The 17,967-nt window shown below is 45.6% G+C and overlaps 7 protein-coding genes across 7 annotated transcripts; 4 read left to right on the top strand and 3 right to left on the bottom strand.

The window, feature by feature from the left end:
- Positions 1–214: 214 nt before the first annotated feature.
- On the bottom strand, positions 215–1,770 carry LOC131288448 (uncharacterized). Its single transcript, XM_058317582.1, has 2 exons — positions 611–1,770; positions 215–541 (listed from the first exon to the last, which is right to left on the bottom strand). The coding sequence occupies exons 1-2, from the start codon at positions 1,691–1,693 to the stop codon at positions 263–265; spliced, it is 1,362 nt and encodes a 453-aa protein (XP_058173565.1). The 5' UTR covers positions 1,694–1,770; the 3' UTR covers positions 215–262.
- Positions 1,771–1,849: 79 nt separating this feature from the next.
- LOC131285851 (large ribosomal subunit protein eL39) lies at positions 1,850–2,267 on the top strand. Its single transcript, XM_058314705.1, has 4 exons — positions 1,850–1,878; positions 1,933–1,948; positions 2,040–2,143; positions 2,219–2,267. The coding sequence occupies exons 1-4, from the start codon at positions 1,850–1,852 to the stop codon at positions 2,265–2,267; spliced, it is 198 nt and encodes a 65-aa protein (XP_058170688.1).
- A 272-nt stretch (positions 2,268–2,539) lies between these two features.
- LOC131286763 (coiled-coil domain-containing protein 22 homolog) lies at positions 2,540–4,981 on the bottom strand. The gene is made up of 5 exons (XM_058315760.1): positions 4,527–4,981; positions 4,287–4,458; positions 3,919–4,219; positions 3,311–3,852; positions 2,540–3,246 (listed from the first exon to the last, which is right to left on the bottom strand). Exons 1-5 carry the CDS (start codon positions 4,574–4,576, stop codon positions 2,662–2,664), a joined length of 1,650 nt encoding a protein of 549 aa, XP_058171743.1. The 5' UTR covers positions 4,577–4,981; the 3' UTR covers positions 2,540–2,661.
- Positions 4,982–5,647: 666 nt separating this feature from the next.
- On the top strand, positions 5,648–7,721 carry LOC131289671 (probable transaldolase). Its single transcript, XM_058318968.1, has 3 exons — positions 5,648–5,925; positions 6,578–6,701; positions 6,788–7,721. The coding sequence occupies exons 1-3, from the start codon at positions 5,823–5,825 to the stop codon at positions 7,569–7,571; spliced, it is 1,011 nt and encodes a 336-aa protein (XP_058174951.1). The 5' UTR covers positions 5,648–5,822; the 3' UTR covers positions 7,572–7,721.
- LOC131289672 (anaphase-promoting complex subunit 10) lies at positions 7,641–8,404 on the bottom strand. The gene is made up of 2 exons (XM_058318969.1): positions 8,296–8,404; positions 7,641–8,201 (listed from the first exon to the last, which is right to left on the bottom strand). The coding sequence occupies exons 1-2, from the start codon at positions 8,402–8,404 to the stop codon at positions 7,753–7,755; spliced, it is 558 nt and encodes a 185-aa protein (XP_058174952.1). The 3' UTR covers positions 7,641–7,752.
- Positions 8,405–10,070: 1,666 nt separating this feature from the next.
- LOC131286885 (probable peroxisomal acyl-coenzyme A oxidase 1) lies at positions 10,071–13,214 on the top strand. The gene is made up of 9 exons (XM_058315893.1): positions 10,071–10,194; positions 10,868–11,030; positions 11,094–11,386; positions 11,455–11,860; positions 11,928–12,281; positions 12,343–12,498; positions 12,560–12,818; positions 12,885–13,085; positions 13,155–13,214. Exons 1-9 carry the CDS (start codon positions 10,071–10,073, stop codon positions 13,212–13,214), a joined length of 2,016 nt encoding a protein of 671 aa, XP_058171876.1.
- Positions 13,215–13,795: 581 nt separating this feature from the next.
- LOC131289478 (probable peroxisomal acyl-coenzyme A oxidase 1) lies at positions 13,796–17,873 on the top strand. Its single transcript, XM_058318746.1, has 10 exons — positions 13,796–13,837; positions 14,015–14,435; positions 15,199–15,358; positions 15,435–15,727; positions 15,796–16,201; positions 16,279–16,632; positions 16,841–16,996; positions 17,072–17,330; positions 17,403–17,603; positions 17,674–17,873. Exons 2-10 carry the CDS (start codon positions 14,306–14,308, stop codon positions 17,731–17,733), a joined length of 2,019 nt encoding a protein of 672 aa, XP_058174729.1. The 5' UTR covers positions 13,796–13,837; positions 14,015–14,305; the 3' UTR covers positions 17,734–17,873.
- Positions 17,874–17,967: the final 94 nt, after the last annotated feature.

Here is a 17,967-nt window from a genome sequence, read left to right as displayed (position 1 = left end):
AGTACGAACCGATTGTTTTGTTTATGTTAAAATATTGACAGTTTGCATTGTTTTGCTACGTTACTAGCAAAATACACAAACTTTGGGCAAGTACTCCATGAAATTTGGCAAAGCCAAAGAAATTCGTTACAAAAATTGTGTTTAGTTACAATAAAAAACTTTCGTAAAGCTGGTGCCGTATAACAAACCGAGAAGATATTTCCTAATTTTTTTCATTTTTATTGATAAACTACAACTGATCATACGGGTTTTCCGTGCGCTTCTACGACTGATTTCGCTGCCGCACTTCCGGTGGGACATAATCAATGTCCACGGTGCGGGGCTTCTTTTTCTTGCCGAACCACCGTTTCGGATAAAATACGCGCTTGCTGTCGATCTGCAGGTCAATCTTGTCTTCGTTTTCGAAGAACCACAGCTTCTGCTCTTCCTTCTCCATTTCAACGGTCATTTGTTCGATTTCCTTCAATCGTTTCGCCCGCTGCAACCGGCTTAACTCTTCGTCCAGTCGCTGCTGCCTTTGGGCACACCAGTCGGAGTAAGTCTGCGAAGAAAAGAATTATAAATCTTTTGTCAATTACTGATCCACCATTCTAAAAACAAAACTAGTTACCTTGCTTTGGGTTTCGATTTGTAACTTTTCATTCTCTGACACACTTTTTTGTACCAGGTCAATGAGCAACTTTTCGAAACTTTCCTTGTTAAGTTTAAACGATGCTTTATCTAGCACCTCGCAGTATCGTGCATACTTTTCATCGTCCTTGTTAGACTCTTTCTCCAATGTCGCACGAATCATCCCAAGGACCTCTTCATTAATGTCCTTATTGGAGTTTTCCTGCACGTAGTTCAAACACTGGTCGTACTTTTTATACAAAGTTAAGCCCAATAGCTCACAGCTCAATCCGACGACACTTCCGACTCCTCCGTAGCTTCGGCCTAGTTCGACGAAAGCTTTCCCAAGCAATAGCTGACTGTCCTTCAGGTCGAAATGGTCGTCAAAGAACTCGTTCCGCAGAAACTTTACTCTCACTTTGACTTCGTCCTTCTTTTTCTTCTTCGGAGCTTCCGCTTCACCTATCTCCGACTCGACTGGGGCCAGATCATCAAAATGCTCCGCATCCGGTGCTTTGGCGTACCGGTAGCAACTGTAGAGGGCTAACGCCCTCGTAATGGGATTCGCAAAGTCCTCCTGCAGTGCCAGCAGTGTTGCAATTCGTGCCGCGTATCGAAACTCCTTTGCCTTGATCAACTGATCCAACGTCAAATTGGCGCTGTAATCGTCGAGAAATATGCCGTACCCAATCCTGTTGTTCAGCACGTCGATCAACTGGCCGTAGCACTTGTGATCGAGATAGTTCCGTACCAGAGCGTGATGCGTTGAGGCGAGTGTGTTGGACGTTTCCTCCGTCAGTCGAAATTTGTACAACAGATCGGCTATTTCATCGATGTGCGCATCATCCAGCAGTTTGTTGGCGTAGATATCGATGTCGATCGCTGAAATTTTACTCTTCTGCTGGAACCGCTGCTCCAGATCGTAGTAGAGTGTATCCAGGTTCACTTTTTCTAAAATCGGTGTTGTAAGTCTTGCATTCCATGCCTCTCGGCACTGATAGGCTTCAGAGAGAAACGTTCGCCGTACCGTACACCAACCGTTGCCGACGGAGAACGGATTACGTCGAACCAATGTCCGTAACATGGTCTGCTGGAACAATTATCCAACCCCGGACGGCCAAAACTATCCCGATTACGATTGTAAAAATGCGATCGGCAAAATTTTACCGTGTTTGTTATGACATTTGCATGACAGTTCGAGTTTGCGTTTTTCTTCAAACGCAGGGTGGGCTGTCAAAGTATGCGCTTCATGCGGCAGTCAAAAGCTGCGTTCGTCAACTTCCGGTGAAGTGTCTTTCTCTTTTCTATCAGCGGTCTTTGAAGACACTTGGTCGAAATGGTAAGCGTCGAAATTGGCGATAAAATGTGTGAAACCTTGGCACATTGTCCTGTGACTATCAATAAATATCTTTCTCTTCACCTCCCCACAGTCGGCTCACAAAACGTTCCGTATCAAGCAAAAGCTTGCTAAGAAGCTGAAGCAAAACAGACCTATCCCGCAATGGATTCGTATGCGCACTGGTAACACCATCCGGTAAGTAGTCGAATTTGTTGATTGTCCTACGAGAAGACGGGGCTTAACTTAACCGTAAATTATTTGTTCCATTAGCTACAACGCCAAGCGCCGTCACTGGAGACGTACCAAGCTGAAGCTGTAAGCGGATCAACGTGTTGTTTTTATCGTACGTTCCACCCGTGGACGAATCGGGGAGATCCAGCCGAGTGCGCTTCTTCATCCGATCGTACAGTGTTGAACGTCGGTGTATATCAATACTATTCCGTATCAATGGCTCAGCGAAATGTGTTGAATAAATGATTCAATGAAATCTTTACCACATGAAAACCCCCGAAGTGATTTTGTGTTGTGCTACAGTGGAGCGTATATCAACCCCACCAGAAAAGACTTCGTTCGGTAGGTTGTTTACTGTGGAATATATCACATTTTATTTACCTAACCATTGACTTTCGTGTTGTGGCATTTTACTGTAATTTGTTCATTTGGGTACCGCAAACGTTCGCTAAGGACACTAGGTTGTTTTTCCGTTTCCATGTTTAGTTCATCCCGTTTCTCCCGGAGGACGCTTCAAGCTGTCGAATTGCGTCCTCCAACCGGCGACTATCTTGCTGCATCTCCTCCAAATCTCGCCCAATCTGTGCCAAATTGGCGACTACATTACGATCCTTTTCGTTCTCGATCTGGTCCTCCAGTTCGCGCACCTCCCGCTTAATGGCGCCCGTTTCCTGCACCAACCCGACCAGCTCGCTGCACTCGGTGTGCAGGGCAACGAGCAGAATGTACGCCCGCTTGCAGTGCTCGTCCCGCTTGGCGTTGCGGAAGATCAGATCGTCCGTGACGGCAAACTGTCGATCGAGCTGGCCGGTGGTGGAATTGATTTCTTTCTGCAGGCTGCGCGTATCGTGCAGAATCTTCTCGATGTCCGTCTTTTGCTTGCGTATGTTACCAATGATCTCCAGTATCCGCCCGGTGTACGCCGTCCTGCTGACCGTTTTACTGATCTTCTCGTACTCCTGTATGAGCCGGGCATGGAGAGCACTTTTCGTCTGCAAATCGACGATAACTTGCTCGGATTTTTGTCGGGCGGACTCGATTTCGTCGATCATGTTTTGGGATTTACTCTAGAAAACACAAAAACGATCACTTGAAATTGTAATCCATTGATCGATCATCGGTGATACTCACCATTTTATCTGAATGTTTCGCTTGCTGCTCTCGCAGTGTCGCTACCAGCGGGGCTCGATGTGTCTCCCATTGGGTCTGCAATTTTTTCATCTTCTCTCCGGCGGCCACTATTATCGATTCCAGTTTAGCCACGTTTACCTCCGGGTTCTCCAAGAGAATGTGTGTCCTTTCTTTGATTTTCTTTTCCTCTTTCAACTTCTCCACCGTCTTTTCGAGGCCCTTTGTCCCTTCGCGAACGTTTTCTCGTCTTGCTCGCAGTTCCTGATATTCGGAACGCATCTCCTGAAGTGACTGTTGTATCTTCCCGATTTCTTCATCGATTACGCTGAGCTGATCCTCGCAGGTGGGCGATGATTCGCCACCATCCGGAAGCTCTTCGGTAAGAGGTGATTTCGCTTTATTCTGAGCGTAATAGGCCTGCAGCTTTGAGATTGGATTCTCAACCTGTTCGGACCCGTTGCTCGGTAATTGTTGCCGGTCCACTTCATCCCGATCGACTTCCTCCCAGAGACCACTTCGGCGCAACCAGTACTCTTTGATCTCTGTTCGAAAAACAAAATACCCAATAAGCCTTCCGGTTGGTACGTTTGCCGCAGATAGTTTCTTACCTGCCGTTACATCGCTTTGCGTCACGAAAGGAATGTTGGCAATGCCGCGCCCCATACGACCACCCTGTCGCAGATCCAACGGTGATCGATCTTTCCGCCACGAACAACGCAACTGCTGGTGCATATTTTCTACGATGCGATTCTCCAGATCGGTTACCCGGTCGAACGGGGTTTCCGTTCCACCGGAATCGGTCGTCTCTTTGGGTAGCTGTTCGATGAGAAACATGAACACTCGACGCACCTCGGCTACGTTCGGGTAAAGGAACGTTTGATAACCAATGTCCCGACGGTAGCCAACGACCTGCGGATTCAAAAATAACAGATGTGAATCACAGTTGGAGGGTGAACCCACATGTTATACTATTTACCGTACAAGCCTCTGCTAGGCGTGCCGTGACGGTGAACCTTTGCGCCATACCGGGCGGGAGGGAATGCGGCAGGTCCAGCGAGGGATCGATGAGAAGCAAGCATTTTGAGATGGTTCGGACTAAAATTGAAGGCGTAAAGTGTTCCAGTCCCTGTATATCTTCGTCTAAATCGCTGAAACAGGAAAATAGGATTGGTTTATTGTAGCTGCATTGTTTTTGACTCGTTCTTATGTAGCATACCAATCGATTTGACGCAGTGAGTGTAAAATAATATTATCAATATCATCCATAATCGTCCGTATCCGGGGTGGGACCACTTGTTACCTAACGAAGCTCACGATTGACAGAACAAGAACGAGACACTCGGAACGAACAGTCTTAATTCTGCTCCTTATCAATGCACCGGGGAGCAGCAGCGTTGACTTTAGCTTTTAATCGGCAGTGGCAATGGTACGAGAAGACGTTCGTAGCAACCGATGCTGTACTCCCCCTATCATTTAGACGGCGACATCCGACTTCTAGCAAACAGCCGCCAGCAGCTCGCTCATCTCCATCCACACAAAAACGAAAAATAACTTTAATCTTTATCGGCTACACTGCTTTCGGCGGACGGTAGAAGATAATGGGCCGTTTTTGTTGGACGAAACTGCGGTTTTCACGACACATCGGATCGGGGTTCGTGAATTATTCCCGACGAAGTCGTACAAAAGCAGCGCACGGTTTGTAAACATTAACACCACTACATGCGTACGATCAACAACCATTTTGACAGCTATTGACAAGTAAGGGAAAATGGGGCAATATACAATGTTGGGACAAAAATATAAAAATATTGCAACCTCTTCTTCTATTGAGTAATGGGGCTGATGCCGGTGATTATTCTTGTCCATTAGAAGACGGTCAGCGAATTATATTTCACTTATAACGTCCCAGAAAATAGGGTTCTTTACTGATTCTTCTACACTGCAATTCGTTACTTAGTGAGTATATATTACCTTACCCTCCCATATTTAAATTAATATTTTGATTGTAGATTTGGTTTAAAAAAGTTCCGTTCTGAGTATTTACCATAAGCTTATACCGAAGATACCGACTCGCATAGCGAAAGAAGAAGAAGAAGACCATAAGCTTATACCGAAGATAAAGTGAATTTTATCGTTGAATAACATTTAAATTCACACACCGCACAGCATGTTTTTTTACGTTCCTTAGTAGCAGTCAGGAGGATAATGTTCCAATCCATTCCAAAAGAAGAGGCATTCACTCCAGCGACGCCTCCAAGGTGGATTTGGCAAACTTCCACACGATTGTAGATTATGCAGTGGAGTCGCGGGTCGTCGCTTCATGCTTGGATGCTCATTGCCGAAACGGAACGGAAGATAGTCAGACATACGAACGTACGTTTGTGCGGTGCATTTTGTGACGATCCTGTCTCGCTCTCGTTACCCCCGTCATCGACCCTCCAGCAAGTAGGTACTTGCCCTTTCCCAAAAGCTTCTATCCAAGGATCCATCGGAACACCACCGTCAGTCGACAATGAGCAGTGCTGAACCGCAGACGAAAAAGACGAAAATGGCATCGAGTTTGGAACAGTTGAAGCAGCTCACCACCATCGTGGCCGATACCGGCGACTTTGAGGGTAAGTAGAGTGAATTGTGTCAGAGAATACATATTTTAAATCACGAACCCTTTGGGGAAGCTAGTTGTAAGGTTATTCAAGCAATCTTCTACAAGTTGTGTTGAAAACTATTAGTGCTGTTATTTCGTCAAATGTACCGAACTTTTTGCCCATTTCCTCCATCTTCCTCGATGAGAGCAATGAAGGTGACCGCTTAAAGGTGATACAAACGAGCTCCAATGGAGCCTGGTCTGCCCTTACACATACACCCGTGTTGGGAAAGGGGAGCTAGTTTCTGGAGCCATACGACTTTTTGCCTTTTCGCTGCCTCATTCCGCAAATAAGCAGCTTTGGTGATGTGTATGGCACTTCACTATCGGGCGTTCCAACGTGGTTGACAAATAACATCAAGCAAGCCTTGTATTTATTCTGTTAACAATTGTTTTACAATTAATCTGCGGAGGACAATGTTTGATGCGAAATGGTTACTAGATCACATGTTCACGCGATCGTGGAACGCGATCGCCAACGTAGAGGTCAAACGGTTATTTCCTTTCACCATGCGCTAAGTCACGCTGCTGTGGGTTTTATTGGAAAAAAAAGTTTGATCGAAACCCGCATGACACTGAACTTACAGAGGTTATTTGTTTCTTTTTTTTTTAATTTGTTATAGCGATGAAAACATACAAACCTACCGATGCCACCACGAATCCGTCATTGATTTTGTCGGCCGCTGGAATGGACCAATATCAGCACCTGATCGATAAGGCCATCAAGCACGGACAGAAGGCGGGAACGTGAGTAGATCATATCCGTGTGATACTGTGGAGTAAATGCTTAGCCGTTTTAACTGCACCGTTTGTTTTCTTTTATTTTCCTACAGGACCGTCGAAGAAAAGGTAGGAGAAGCTGCCGATATGCTGTTCGTACTGTTCGGATGCGAAATTTTGAAGCTTGTACCGGGGCGCGTGTCGACGGAAATCGATGCCCGATTGTCGTTCAACAAGGAAGCTTCGATTGCAAAAGCATTGAAACTTATTGCCCTGTACGAGGAACTTGGTGTCAAGCGCGACCGCGTGCTGATCAAGCTGGCCTCGACCTGGGAAGGCATTCAAGCGGCAAGTGTACTCGAGAAGGAGCACAACATTCATTGCAACCTGACGCTACTGTTTTCGTTCGCTCAAGCGGTGGCATGTGCCGAGGCGGGTGTCACGCTGATTTCTCCGTTCGTCGGTCGCATCCTCGATTGGTATGTGGCAAATACCGACCAGAAGACGTTCGAGCCCGAGCAGGACCCGGGCGTTGTTTCGGTGACGAAGATTTACAATTACTACAAAAAGTTTGGCTACAAAACCGTCGTCATGGGCGCGTCGTTCCGCAACGTGGGAGAAATCATGGCCCTGGCTGGGTGCGATCTGCTCACCATTAGCCCCAAGCTGCTGGGGGATTTGGAAAAGAGCACCGAGCCGGTGAAGCGCTATCTCGATGCCGAGAAGGCGAAGGCGGGCAGTCTGGAGAAGATCCAGATGGACGAAGCGACATTCCGTTGGATGCTGAACGAAGATCAGATGTCCACCGATAAGCTTTCGGACGGAATCCGTAAATTTGCTGCCGATGGTCGTAAACTGGAAACTATGCTGCGCGGTTTGATTCAAGCTTCCGAGTAAGGATATAGTTTTTCTCCTGGCAAGTTTCTTATGCACAAAGTGCAGATAAAATGATTTAAAAAACGCAAACTAGAGGTAAATGTCGAAGTTTTATGTAAAGATGTTTTTTTTCATGGAAATAAATTTTGTTTTCTAACCTTTTGATAAATATCGCCTGCGAAAACTTATCTTATGCTACCTGCTAACGGATTGTCCGGAACTGCTGAAATTCTATCGTGCTAAACTTCCCGTAGTGCTCCAACGGATAATGCGATCCTTCCGTTGGTGAATGGATCCGTATCTGGCGCATGTGGGTATCCCTTCCATTCTGGTGGTTACTAATCACCGCGATCTGTATCATAAACGTGCAGATAAATTCATCCTCGTACTCCTTGATTGGAATACAAACCCATCCGGATGGTTCGCATAGGTCAACCACCTCGATCTCTTGCAGGTCGTTGAAGTGCGTCCCACAGCGTATCGATATCCGGCTAGGGGTGTAGCTCTCGTCCAGCTTGTAGTCGGAATAGATGTAAATCTGGTTGACCGTCGTTTTGCGGTGAAACTGAATGTTTACGAGGTGTGGCAGCTGCCCGTCGGACTGCCAATAAGTTTCCATCGAATTATCACGCAGCTGATCTACGCCAAATCCTACAAAAAACGTTAGCACAAGTAGAATAGTAAAAGATTTCCAATCAAATTAGCTACAAAGGTTTTTCTCAAGCCAGCGGTTTTCTTCCGTTACCTGGTTTACATGACGATAAACTCCATACCGCTCGCCCGCCTACCTCCCGCACATTGCCCGATCGTTCTTCGTTGATTGGACAAACATTTACACCCATTTTCACACTCATTTTGAAAGTATTTATTCTATATTTTAATTAAAGCAAAGTTACTGCGATTGCTACCAACAACTCGTCACTCTTCGCGCCGGTTTGTTTTGTTGACGTTCGTTTTGTTGTCAATCGGTAATGCAAACTGTCACTTAGGCCGCGGTCAACTAAACTGTTTTCAATCAAAAAATGTTTTAATTTATTGGTAAAAGAGTAAATGAGGCCCCGGGCTAGATTCTCCTCTTCCTGCTGGTTCACATTAAGCGCCTGAAGCTATGCAAAGCGCGAAGCATGCATTCGTTTCGATTTTTGAACGCTAACGGTTCGCTTAAAAGAACATAACGGTTTAAACTAATCACGCAGTGGAGGTTGAATGCGGGTTAACATACTTTTACATGTTAAGTTACTAGTAAGTAAACCATACCACACATGATGGACAGCATGAAACAATGAGTTTAGCCGAAAAAATGATTTGGAAACGGCGGCGCGCCCGCAGCGAGCGCAGCGAGCGGACTGCGCTAGGTCTACCGAAAAAGAGAGTTTGTTATAGTTTTGAGAAATAAGGGGGGCCCGTGGGCCCCCCTCATACCGCACCCCCTAGGTTGATTGCGCAGCCGAAATTAACGGTACACACTACGGTTCAAATATTCGTAGGTTGAATTTAACGAATTAATGTATCACCAATTGCATACATTCAGTTTAAACGTCCACAAGAGGTGTAGCCACGATCGAAAACATGGCGGCCGGGGCCTCATTTACTCTTTTACCAATTTATTTAAGGGCTCCCGAAATGATGTAACATCATCTGAAAATATGTTTACAGCTTTTCCTTGTTATTTCACACTCATCGCTCTATGATAGTAGTACAAATATTTCTCTACAGATTTTGTAATCTTTTTGGAATGAAGTCTTTGCTAACCGTTTGCCACCCCTGTCGCACTGTAGACCCTGGCCTGACAGCTCATTCAAGAATCGTGCATAACATGTTTGACATTCATGTTGATGTCCATTCAAGGGAAATGATCATGATCACTGCTTCGAGGAGCATGCATGGTTTTCAGTTGTCCACGATTCAGAGGAATACGTTAGTTCTATTGCTTGGTTACTAAACCGTGACCAACGAAAGGTTGAATTGTAATTGATTTTTTTTTCAATCGTCTCTAGATAACCAATTGTGATCTTATCGTTTATGGTGTCATGGATCATATGTTTTGGTATGTTTTTATTTTCCAGCGAATGCACCTGTAATTTGTCGGCCAGTGATAAGATTGTGCTTGTCAGATTCAGTATTGCTAAGCTCTGAAGTTATCACGGTTGCACAGTGAATTGAGTGCGAGTTGCAAATGCGTTAAAAATCGCCAAACATCTCACGACGCGTGGTTGGTGCAAAGTCCCAAGTCACGGTGGCACACGGACTTATCTGATAAAAGGCCTGTCATGTCACCGGGGGGTCAACAGCGGTAGCGGGGTTTACGCCGTGCGCCAATCAGTCGTCGTGGTACTGGTTTACGTTAACTGATGGTCGTGTACTTCAGTTTGCGGAAGAGCTTCAACTTGCGCGGACGATCATACCTTTCGGACGACTTAATTAATTCCGCGATTCCGGTCATTGGCTTCGCTGCCCTTCCTGAAATTGTGTTGTGCTTCAATCGTTCCTTTAATACCTACCCCAACATTTGTTTCTAAAATGCCATCGTCTTCGGTGAATAAGGATCTTCAAGCCGAGCGGGATAAGTGTAGTTTTGATAAAAATGAGTTTACCCTGTGGTGGGTTGGCGGAAAGGATAAACTGAAGGAAAAGGAGGATCTAGGTAATTATGCGAAGTACAGCTGAGGTGCACTTTGTCCCATCAGCACCGAGCATGATGGGGAAGTTCAAGGGCATAAAATTAGCTGCTTTTTTCTACATCCATCGTGTACACGCTTTTGATTTAATTTTAATTTCTAAATTCTTAACCATATTTGAAACTTCTTTAGGTGAAATTAAATACGAAATACGAAGTAATAATGAAATCTGGATGTTATAAACATCGGAAAAAGAATATCAATTTAGATTACGAACGAATTTAAGATGCGAACGTTATTATTGAACAATATCATTCAAATAATTAACTAACTCAAATGTGTGTTCTATTCTAACTACATGTATTAAATATGTAGTTATTTATTCAGTCAAGTTTAACGAAGCTTTGCCAACAAACATGAGCTTCAAGAAAGTTCGTAGAAAAATGCCGTCTGATTAAGCTTATCTTGGGTAGAAAATTATGATTGCATGTCATTTAGATTGTTTCTCATAATGTTATCATTTCGACCCCCACCATGGCCAATCTCGTTCCAAAATATGACCGTATTTGATTTAAAAATGTCTAATCATGGTAGAGCGATAAGCAAAATTTCGTAGCCGGTTTCGTATACACTGCATACACAAAATAATTTTTACCCATCAGTAATTAATCGGAATATTCCATTCATTTCTTTTAACAGAACGATTTTTTGAGACTGATCCAGACTTCCATAACGAAACACCCATCCATTTTCTATCGCACAAGGAACTGTACGAGGAAACTATTCGTCAGTCAACGGCAATTTTCCATAAAGTTCGCAAATTCCACGAAAATCGTGGCAATGGCGATCCATCGAACTACAAGTTAGTAGAATTAAACAAATTCGTGATCCTCTTGATTTACTTATGGGTTCTTAATTCTTCCAGGGAAATCCTTGGTGGGTTGCTCGGCAACGGCATCATTCGTCAGGGAAACCCATTGGGCATCCATTTTGCAATGTTCGTACCGGCACTATTGGGACACGGATCTCCCGAGCAGCAGGCCGAATGGCTTCCACGCTCCCTGAAATGTCAAATACTTGGCACATACGCACAAACTGAACTGGGACATGGAACCTTCCTCCGGGGGCTGGAAACAACGGCCACGTATGACGAGAAGACGAAGGAGTTTGTTCTACAGAGTCCAACATTGAGCTCGTACAAGTGGTGGCCGGGAGGATGTAGGTTTCCTCAGATAAAAATCCATAAATTCCAAGGCCATTAATATTTTCTTTTCACTCTTTTCTAGTGGCCCATACCGCCAACTATTGCGTCGTGATGGCCCAACTCTTTTCGAAAGGAAAGTGCCACGGTATTCAACCGTTCATCGTACAGCTGCGCGATGAAGAATCGCATATGCCACTGAAGGGAATCACGATCGGCGAAATTGGCAACAAGCTCGGCATGAACGGTGTCAACAATGGCTTCCTGGGATTCGATCAGGTTCGCATTCCGCGCAAAAACATGCTGATGAAGAACGCGAAGCTGCTGGAGGACGGAACGTTCGTGAAGCCACCATCGCAAGCGCTCACCTACGGTACGATGATGTTCGTACGGGTGGTGATCGTACGTGATACGGCTTTTCATTTGGCAAAGGTCGCTACCATAGCCGTGCGATATTCGTCGGTTCGCCGACAGAGTCATATCAATCCGGAGTAAGAAACCTATAGAAGCATGTAATATAAGGTTAAAGTAATTCTCTCCAATCACAAACAATTGCAGTCTGCCGGAAGTTCAAGTGATCGACCATCTAACGCAGCAGTACAAGCTGTTCCCGCCGATCGCTAAAAGTATCGTATTCAAGCTTACTTCGGACAACCTGTGGGAAATGTACAATCAAGTGACGGCCGAACTGGACCAGGGTAACCTGGAGCGTCTTCCCGAACTACATGCCATCGCATGCTGCCTGAAAGCGGTCACTACAGCGGATGCGGCGAAGAGCGTAGAAACACTGCGTATGGCATGCGGTGGTCATGGCTATATGACGTGCGCCAATTTTTACAACACCTATGGATTTGTAACGGCCGCCTGTACATATGAAGGAGAAAATACGGTTTTGCTGCTCCAAACTGCACGGTAAGATATTCCCGAATTTGCTTACCTTACTGTTTGAAATAATCAAACAATTTATCTATAGGTATCTCGTGAAAGTGTGGAGCCAAGCAATCAAAGGGCAACCACTTGTGCCAACGGTCCAGTATTTGAGTAGTTTTATCCAGAGCAAAAACTCTCGCCATCCCTGGATCGACACAGTGCCCGGCATTATCAAAGCACTGCAGACCGTCGCAGCAAGGTACTGGTAATACTAAAATTTGTATTTGAATTTATTACTGAACACCAATGCCTTTTTGCAGCAAACTTCGCATAGCCTACGAACACATCGAGCAGCGCAAAAAAGCTGGCTACACACACGAGGAGGCGGTTAATTTGACCTCTCTCGAGCTTGCCCAAACAGCCGAAGCACATTGCCGTGCGTTCCTGGTGCAGTCTGGTTACGAGATGATTGAAGCGCTGTGTCAGAAAGTGTCCGCTCCGTTTGCCAAAGTGATGCGTACCATCGGGGAGCTGTACGCGTACAACGAGGCGCTTGAGTCAATTGGCAATTTGGTGCGGGTAAGTTTGAATATCTCGCAAGTCGGATCTTACCACCAAATACCTGATCGATTCATTCCACTGCAGTTCACCGCAATCAGCGAGAGCGATATCAATCGACTGCAATCCAAGCTCGAGTCGGCCCTCTTGGCGATTCGTCCGAATGCGGTCAGTATTGTGGATGCGTTTGCTATTCCGGATATTCTGCTGGGATCGCCGCTTGGTGCGTACGATGGAAACGTGTACGAAAAGCTCTACGAAGAGGCACAGAAAAGTCCGCTCAACAAGGTAAGAAGTGCCAGCGGGTGCGAACAACAGGTCAGTGATTTTACCGGTGCTTTCGATTATTATTTGCAGGAACCGGTGAACAAATCATTCCACCTGTACTTGAAACCATTCATGCGTTCGAGCTTGTAAGTTAGCCAACGGTTAGAATTGGTTAAGAAGCGAAGCTTTCGCTATTAAAACAAGGTTATGGAAAATAATATATTTTTATTCAATAAAGTTTCTTTTGTTTGTTTGTTAAACTAAACCGTGTCATCTGTTATTACAAGGGAAAGTAATTATTTTTTGGTCAAATTTGAAATGTTCACATGGCAAACAAGCAAGGCAAACTTGATATAACCTTACAGAACTGAAGCAGTCACCATAGACGTTACAAGCGAATGTTTGACGTTAGCATTCGGCGAAGAAATAGTAAACAAACAACAGCTGCGCAAAAAACACAACAGTACGATCGTTAAATTTACGCAACGTTCGCACGCTAGGTGGTGGGGATCCGTGACGATCATCTTGGTTGTGAAATGAAGTACTCTAGTGGGGCTCATCATCCGTCAGATGCGTTCCATTGGCCGTTTTCTGACAAACGATCGTACTGTGGACGCGTTGTAGTACGTGTAAGAACGACCCATTGTCCATTCCTAGCTCGAGATTGATAAGCGCTTATCTCCATCCTGCTTGGACCCTGCTCCATTGGGCTTTTGAGTCGGTTACGCGCTGTGCTGTAAATAACCCACGATAACGATCGACCATCGATAACGGTGAGTTGAAGTTTTCGTTCCCCAAAACTTATTTGTAGGCCGCCACATCCCCTACCCTCCACGGTGCTAATTTCACAAAACCTGTGCGATTTGTGCCAACCTGGTGTGGGGTGTGTACGTGATGAAATAGCTCAGCGTGCCAAAGTATAGGAGCACAATTATTACATCAAAGGTCAGTCGCTGCGGATCAGGCATCAAAAAGGGGAGCAACGTGTGCCGCGCTATCTGTTGGCGTTCGAAGTGCGCGTTAATCTTATTGCTTTAGTCCAGCCCTAGTTGCTACGACCCCCTCCGGAGGTCCGGTTCCGGCGATCAGTGAGTCTAGAGCGTCCGTGGCAGTTGGTCAGGAGGTGAATAATCGCAGCAAGACGCATACATCCCAGTAGTGAAAAGAAACGCACTTGGAAAGCGAAAGTACACGAAACCGTTTACTTGCAAATCGTACGTGGTAGCATAAACCATCCCAGCATGCCTTCGAACAGTGGAACAGTCAACAAAGACTTGCAGGCGGAGCGAGACAAGTGCACGTTCAACAATGAAGAGTTTACCCTCTGGTGGGTTGGAGGCGAAACAAAGCTGAAAGAGAAACGTTTCCGCGGTAAGTACTGGTGGTTGGTGGCGGGAGACATATGCTCCAATGTACATTGTTCGTAGGGGAGGTCATCATGTAGGATTCCGCCCTCAGCGAGAAAGTGGAATACTACTGATGCATCAACATTTATGTTGTTGCTCTGACGTCTAAAACCGGTCTTTCCTCCAAGTAAAACCTTGTCCTACTAGGATCGTTCTAGAACAGTAATTTATCTTGCACTCACTCATTGTCCATTTCGTATAACGAAGTCATGCTAGCTTCTATGTTCATCAAATGAATTGTGAAAATTTGAAATAACATATTTCAGTTCGTTTACTGTCAAAGGTCGGAGGCGTTCAATCTTGTGCGTCCGTTATCGTTCGCGCTAAATCTTCCGATAACTTCAATGGCACTAATCGCCTCTTCAGCCTCTGGCAAAACGTGCAAGTCACCGTTGTTTTGCAGTTTTCAGGTCAAGATTTCCAAATCCCAAGGATTTCCAGTCGCCAATCGACGTTATCTGTTGAAAATTTTCTTTGACAAAATACATCAGAAAACAAGAAAATAATGTGTGACGCAAACGCCTTTTTGATGTTATTTTTTCTACCATAGCCGGAGTAAACTGTCCAAATGCAAATGGATGATGCACATTTGAATTACAATCTTAAAAAAAAATTAAATAAATCATAACACACGATGTTTTTTTTCTCAGTAATGTGAACATTAAGTTTTCATTGCAAATGAAACATTTTTTGCAATTCCAAATGATGTTGGTTCTTATATTTCACAGAGGACTTCTTTCTAAATGACCCGGAGCTGCAGGAGAAGGTGCCTCTGCACTTCCTATCCCACAAGGAACTGTACGAGGAGTCGGTGCGGAAGGCAACCGTTGCGTTCCGTAAGGTTCGCAAGATGCAGGAAATGGGACAGGATGGCGTGGACAACTACTCGTAAGAAGATAACTTCTCGCTTGATGAGCAACTCGTGCAGTTGACATAAAAAATGCTGATATTTTTCCGTTTTCAGTGCTTTGCTTGGAGGACTGCTCGGGACCGGTATCCTAAAGCAGGGCAACCCACTAACCGTACACTATGTGATGTTCCTGCCAGCAATTCTCGGACATGGAACACCGGAGCAGCAGGCAGAATGGTTTGGACGGGCGTGGAACTGTGAAATCATCGGAACGTACGCACAAACCGAACTCGGTCATGGAACCTTCCTTCGGGGGCTGGAAACAACGGCTACGTATGACGAGAAGACGAAAGAGTTCGTCCTCCATAGTCCGACGCTGACGGCTTACAAATGGTGGCCGGGAGGATGTAAGTTTCCTCAGATAAAAATCCATAAATTCCAAGGCCATTAAGATTTTCTTTTCACTCTTTTCTAGTGGCCCATACCGCCAACTATTGCGTCGTGATGGCCCAACTCTTTTCGAAAGGAAAGTGCCACGGTATTCAACCGTTCATCGTACAGCTGCGCGATGAAGAATCGCATATGCCACTGAAGGGAATCACGATCGGCGAAATTGGCAACAAGCTCGGCATGAACGGTGTCAACAATGGTTTCCTGGGTTTCGATCAGGTTCGCATTCCGCGCAAAAACATGCTGATGAAGAACGCGAAACTGCTGGAGGACGGCACGTTCGTGAAGCCACCATCGCAAGCCCTCACCTACGGTACGATGATGTTCGTACGGGTGGTGATCTGTCGCGATATGGCGGCATACCTTTCGAAGGCCGTCACCATTGCTATACGCTACTCGGCTGTCCGTCGTCAGAGTCACATCAATCCCGAGTAAGTTATGTGCACACAAATTCACTCTTCTGTAACGGACATTACATTAACTAACGAATCCTATGCTCTTCTTTCAGTCAACCGGAAGTTCAAGTAATCGACCATCTAACGCAGCAGTACAAGCTGTTCCCGGCGCTGGCAAAGAGCATCATCTTCAAGCTGGCCTCGGATAATCTGTGGGAAATGTACAACCAGGTTACGTCCGAGCTGGACAAGGGTGATCTTGAGCGTCTACCGGAACTGCACGCTATCGCCTGTTGCCTGAAAGCGATCACCACCGCAGACGCGGCAACGGGCGTGGAGGTGTGTCGATTGGCGTGCGGTGGCCACGGATACATGACGTGCTCGAACTTCTACGGCACTTACGGTATGGTGACGGCAGCCTGCACCTACGAGGGAGAGAACACCGTACTTTTGCTGCAAACCGCCAGGTAAGCGTGCGAAGAAGAATCACAACGGCACAGCACGTGGCTCTTTTGATAATTATCCTGGCAATCGACAACTATCGCCTGATGCAAGCAGTTGAAAACACTATCTCTCAGATCTGTCCACAACAGTCACAAAACAGCGTTCTACGAAGATCTACAGCAATAAGGATAATACGTTCGATCACATGTTTCAATTGTTTTATTTTATTAGATATCTGCTTAAAGCGTGGCAACAGGCGCAACGCGGCCAAGAGCTCGTACCAACGGTTCAGTATCTTGCTCGCTTTTTGAGCAGCAATAATCGGCGCGTGGATTGGGATGATTCGATCGGTGGAATTATACGATCGCTGCAGACTGTTGCTGCCGGGTAAGTGAATGTTTCGCCAAGTAGGGAAATGCACATGATTCGAAATACGGTTTCGATTATGCCTTTCTCTTGCAGTAAGCTTCGGCTGGCCGCGGAACACATCGAGCAACGTCAGAAGGCTGGTGCTACGCAGGAGGAAGCAACTAATCAGACCTCGATCGAGCTAGCACGAACGGCAGACGCCCATTGCCGAGCGTTCCTTGTGCAGTCCGGACATGAAATGATCGAGAAGGCCTGCCAAACGGCTTCACCCGAGTTGGCCCGCGTGTTGCGTTCGGTGTACTTCCTGTACGCTTACGATGAGGCACTAAAAGCACTCGGGGATCTGCTGAGAGTGAGTACAATGTTTTTTGGTGGGGAAAAACATGAACTAAACCTTTTTCGTTCGTGCTCAATTTATTTTCAGTTTACGACGATTTCGGAAAGCGATATTAATCGGTTGCAAGCCAAGCTGGAAGCGACGTTGGCGGAATTGCGCCCCAATGTAGTCGGTATCGTCGATTCGTTTGACCTTCCGGATGACGTTCTGGGATCGCCGCTTGGAGCTTACGATGGCAACGTATACGAGCGATTGTACGAGGAGGCCAAGAAAAGTCCCCTGAATCAGGTAAGTCACGAGATAATTGCCAACGTAATACAAATTTTGAAATAATTATTCCGTTTGTCTTCTTCTTTAGGAACCGGTGAACCAATCATTCCACAAGTATTTGAAACCATTCATGAAATCCAGCCTTTAAGAAGGAGTATTTGAAACCTTCCGCATCCATGGTGATAGATTTAATTTCCATAATATTAATTCAGTAGATTCTAAACCTTTTCTTGTATACCGTTCAATTTCACCGGCGTTATCTGAGACTAAAGTGTGGGCGCATTTGTGGAGAGTTTTTAAATAAATATACACACTTTTTGTGGTACGGGTATTACACGTGAGTCACCTGTTTTGTGTTTTTGAATTTTGTTTACCTCTCACG

The sequence above is a fragment of the Anopheles ziemanni genome, chromosome 3, assembly GCF_943734765.1.
Source record: "Anopheles ziemanni chromosome 3, idAnoZiCoDA_A2_x.2, whole genome shotgun sequence".
NCBI lineage: Eukaryota > Metazoa > Arthropoda > Insecta > Diptera > Culicidae > Anopheles > Anopheles ziemanni.
The sequence above is the reverse complement of the archived record's forward strand: the minus strand, read 5'-3'. Positions and strand labels throughout refer to the sequence as shown.